Source organism: Vespa velutina, chromosome 21 (assembly GCF_912470025.1).
Source record: "Vespa velutina chromosome 21, iVesVel2.1, whole genome shotgun sequence".
Lineage (NCBI taxonomy): Eukaryota > Metazoa > Arthropoda > Insecta > Hymenoptera > Vespidae > Vespa > Vespa velutina.
In genome coordinates this window covers 2216191-2221190 of record NC_062208.1, presented here as the reverse complement: position 1 = coordinate 2221190, position 5000 = coordinate 2216191, and the positions used below count along the sequence as shown (strand labels likewise).

Here is a 5000-nt window from a genome sequence, read left to right as displayed (position 1 = left end):
TTATTATTCTTGTTCTTCTTCTTATTCTTATTCTTCTTCTTATGCTTATTCTTGTTCTTGTTCTTCTTCTTATCTCCAGTAGAGCAGACGGATAACGTAATTATAAACTATCGTACTTACTTGGATTAGATATACCAACGATGTATAAAGTAATTATAATAACCTACCCTATCAGATATATATATATATATATATATATATATTAATTTTTTTTTTTTTTTTTTTCATAATAAAACTTTATTCTTCTTAACTAATAAATATTTTCTAATAGAAACTTTCATTTCTATTTATTATATCTTAATATTAAAACAATCGATTCGTTCTTAAATCTATCAAATGAAAAATTGAATGTGGTTTTTCTTTTTTTTTATGTTTATATATATATATATAATATATATATACTTTATATACGGTATATACATTCACGGCTTCGTAATGATAATATTTACTTTTATCCCACACTTCACGATCGATAATAATTCAAAGTTATAAAACGATATATTAATGGTATTATTAAACTCACCTTACGGCCCATCTATGTACCAGCATATTCCAACTTCTCCAAAACGTATCGATATTATTCGAATTCCACCAATCGCAATAAAAATTTCGATCGGCGAAGTGTAATAATTCGCCCATCAAATTTAAATACGAGTGAAATATCAGATAGAAGAAGCATAGCCACATCAAATGATTCGGTATCTGAAATAATAATGAATTATTTTTTTATCAAAATAAATTTGCGTGAATTGATAAACAACACATTCCAGGCTTAGCCGTTCTCTATCACCTTATGGCCAAGTAATCAATCAAAAATGTGTTAATGACGAGGAATAATTAAAATCGATAGAAGCAAAAGAAAAAGAAAAGAAGAAAAGAAGAAAATAGAAAGGAAAAGAAAAGTTCATGAAAGAAGAAAAAATTCAGATAAAAATGCGTCAAAAGTTGGATGACGCTACTTGAAATCATTCGACTCGAAATTAAGAAAGGAATGAGAATAAAAGAAGAGGATAGCATAGAGAATAGGATAGTAGAGTAAAGTAGAGTATAGGAGAGGAGAGCAGAGGAGAGGAGAGGAGAGGAGAGGAGAGGTAAGGTCAAAGACAAACGCAATGAAGGGAACAGACCAAGGATACCCTTTGGTAGATGCATACTTTCGAGGAATTATCCGTTAACAAGAATTTGGAAGTTATTTCATTCGGGATGCCTTTTACGAGTCTGGCTAGTATATATACCCTTTCCACGTTTTCCAAGCTCCAACCACCACCACCACCACCATCACCACCACCACCACTACCTCTTCCTCCTCCTCCCATCCCACCCCGAACCCTTCCCTTTCCGCATCATCCCATTTACCAGGTGCTTTCGACTCGCGGCATCATTCACGTGCTTCCGCGGTCCCTTTTGCACCGAGCAAAGGACTTAATAATGCAGGCCCGGTACAAAGGTCAAGTCTCTTGACTGCCGCCCGAAGGCATTCGTAGCACATTTGTGGAAAGATACAGAAGGGTCCTTTTCGGCAACCTGGAAGTCGAAGCATTCTACTTCGTCAGCATCCTTCCTTCTTACTTTAACTATCTCTCACTCTATCTCTCTTTCTCTCTCTCTCTCTCTCTCTCTCTCTCTCTCTCTCTCTCTCTCTCTCCATCTTCTCTTTGTTTCTGTTTCTATTTCCTTCTTGCTCTTTGTCTTTGTCCTTTTTCCCTTTTTTTTTTTTTTCTTTATTTCTTCCTTTCTTTATCTTTGCCTTCACGGACGGAGAACTTAGCTCGACGTTTTAATTTCGTTTGTCCTGGCATGGCTACCAGTGAGTTTCGAGCCGAGTAAACGGACGAAACTGAGAAACAGAGTTGAATCGTTTGAGATACCTCCTTGACGAAACCTCCCCCTCCTCCTCCTTCTCTTCCTCCTTCTTCTCTTGACGACGAAAAGGGAGGAGTATCATGAGAAACTTGCAGTGGGAGTGAGTGGGAGTTGAGGGAAACCCCTCTTTTGACCAGAGGCTATCTCAAAAGGAAATGTCTTTTCGCGACGAAAGATTTCTTATCGTTCTTTGAGCCTCATTTTCTCTCTCTCTCTCTCTCTCTCTCTCTCTCTCTCTCTCTCTCTCTTTCTTTCTTTCTATCTATCTTTCCTATCTCCCCTTTGCCCCGTATTTCTTTTTTTTTTTTTATTTTTTTCTCTGCTTTTTTTTCCCTCTATATTTTTTTTTCTCCCTTACCTTCTTCGTTATTTTCTTTTTCCTCTGTTTTTTTTTCCGTTCTTCTTCACCCCCCCTACCTCTCATCTTTCTTTTTCCTACTCTTTCTTCTTCTTCTTGTTCTTCTTCTTCTTCTTTTTTTTTTTTCCTTTTACCTTATATCACCCGCCACAATCTCCTCTCTTTTCCAAGATTTTCTCTCTCCGCGCTATCTTGAGAAATAAAATAAGCTTCGAACGTCTTCGCAATTTGTTTTTCTTCTCTTTTTCTTCCCTCCTTTCTTCGTTCTTTTCTTTTCTTTCATTTTTTTTTTTTTTTTTTTTTTATCGTGGATTTTCGTTCGCTCCGTTTATATGTTTTTTTTTGTTTTTTTCTCTCTCTCTCTTTCTTTCTTATTCTTTTTCTTTTCTTTTTTCTTGAGAACTTTCTTTTTCTTTCTTTTTTTTTTTTTTTTTTTTTTTTTTTCGTTCTTCCTTTCCTTTTATTCAATTATACGAAATAATATGGCATCGTAAAATCTATTAATACTATCGTTCGACGTTAGAACCGTCGAAAGCGACGGAATAAAAGATTTCAAATCTTTTTCTTTACTTTTATAATTATCGAAATCATAATTGACAGTGAGATTGTTAATTGGGAAAAAAAAAAAAAATAAATAAATAAAAATATAACGCTTTTCTATATATACGATCAATATTACGATTACAGATAGATCAATAGTTTCATTTCTAATTGTATAATATAATAATATAATTACTTAGAATAAGTAAACACATCGCGATAATAATTTATATATCATTCTAATAATAAATTCTTTTCTTTACGAAAGGAAAAGATAAGCAAAGAAACGATATATTAATGACTGTCTTATTTAGTCGAATTGTCGTAAGAAAAGAATTGTCACAATATTTGATATTAAACGACGGATCGACAAAGGAAAAGAAAAGAAAAGAAAAGAAAAGAAAAGAAAAAAAAAAAATAAAAAAAAAAAAAAAAAGGGGATAAAAAAGAAAACGGGGGAAAAGGTAGGGAATGAGAGTGGACCACGTGTGACTTAAAACAAAGACTCTAATTTTCAATCTAAACATACGCATGTACATAGGTATACATAGTAATAATTTAAATATCCCTTCCCGATGCGTGATCGATACTTCTTATGGTTTGTCGGGAAAGAAGGGGGAGAAAAAAAGTACAAAAAAAAAAAAAAAAAAAGAAAACAAAAAGAAAAAAGAAGAAGGGGAAAAGAAGTAAGGAAAAAGAAGAAGTACACTCTTAGGTTATGAAACATTTCCAATCATACTTATCCACGTAATGGTATATTCATGAAAGACAATATAGAGAGAGAAAGAGAGAGGGGGGGGAAGAGGGAGGAAGGAAGTTCATATGTTAATAATCGTTTCAGATTGCGCATATAGTAAGCGGTAAGACAGGCAAAAGGTACCTGGGAGATAGTGCACGTTCTCTATGCCCGTGGGACGGTCGACAAAAAAAAAAAAGAAGAGAAAGAAAGAAGCAAGAAGGAGCGCAGAGAGAGAGAGAGAGAGAGAGAGATAGAGATATGGGAGTAAACAGGCAAGAGACAGTTGAGTGTACGAGAGAGGTGATGAGGGAGGGTGGTCGGCAAGGAACGAGAAGAAAATGGAAAATATCGATTAGCCACGTAATGTTACATACGTGGCTCGTACATGAACTGTCAGAGCGATAGAGAAAGAGAGAGAGAGAGACAGAGAGAGAGAGAGAGAGAGAGAGACAGAGAGAGAGAGAGAGAGAGACAGAGAGAGATAGGAGATACTCGACTTACGCAATATGCATGGGCAAGTATGCACCACTTTTATATCCTTTAATTTTTTTTTCCCTTGCTCCTCCTCTTCCTCCTATTCTCCTTCTTCTATTTTTTCTTTTTCTTTCTTTTTTTTTTTTTTTTTTATCTTCGTCGTTATCTCTTTCGTTCGTAATTTCTTTTTTTTCTCTTTTCTCTCTCTCTTTTTTTTTTTTCTCTTTTTATTCATTTCTTTTATTATTTTTATTTTTCTTCCCCCTTTCTTTGCGTTTTTCGTTATATCCTCATTCTTCATTCTTCTTTCTTCTATCATCAAAGAAATACGTTTCCCGTCATATCATCTACACAAAGATATCGTCGATCTGTCGATATTCCTTAAATCCAATATATCTGCATTATTGATGAGAGTATTGATACGAACAAGAGAGAGAAAGAGAAAGAGAAAGAGAAAGAGAAAGAGAAAGAGAAAGAGGAGGAGAGAGAGAGAGAGAGTAAAAGAGAGAAAGAGAGAGAGAGAGAGAGAGAGAGAGAGAGAGAGAGAGAGATAGTCAACCAAGATATAGTAGAAAGTAACGTAAAGCTTTCTAAATGTGTACAAGTATCATCCTATCTATGTGTATATATCTATGTATCATACATATGTACATACGTATTAAAGTATGTACGTACGTACATACATATACAAACGTATTAGTACTGACATACGTTAGAGGTAGATAGTAAAAGAGAGTTGAATTAGAGGAAGAGGAGATGGAAGAAGAAGAAGAAGAAGAAGAAGAAGAAGAAGAAGAAGAAGAAGAAGAAGAAGAAGAAGAATAAAAAGAAGAAGAGTTAGATAGACAGGGCCCTGTGTAGCAGGGAAAGGAGGAGATATGGGGCTATACAGGTGGAGAGGAGAAAGAGGCAGGGTAGGGTAGGTACGTATTAATGGTATTCCTCCTTTGGGACAGCCCAGCCGCGGGCGAATAAGAGAGACGGGGGATAAAAGCTCGCGAGAAAAGGCGACTTGCCTTCTCCTCC

General features: G+C 35.1%; 1 protein-coding gene across 13 annotated transcripts in view; it reads right to left on the bottom strand.

The window, feature by feature from the left end:
• Positions 1-5000, bottom strand: part of LOC124956325 (diacylglycerol O-acyltransferase 1) — a 136709-nt gene that overhangs the window by 5612 nt on the left and 126097 nt on the right. For all 13 annotated transcript variants that reach the window (XM_047512002.1, XM_047511996.1, XM_047511998.1 and 10 more), the window contains one exon: positions 524-702. In XM_047512002.1, coding sequence (XP_047367958.1) covers positions 524-702 — 179 coding nt within the window. The remainder of the gene's footprint in view (positions 1-523; positions 703-5000) is intronic.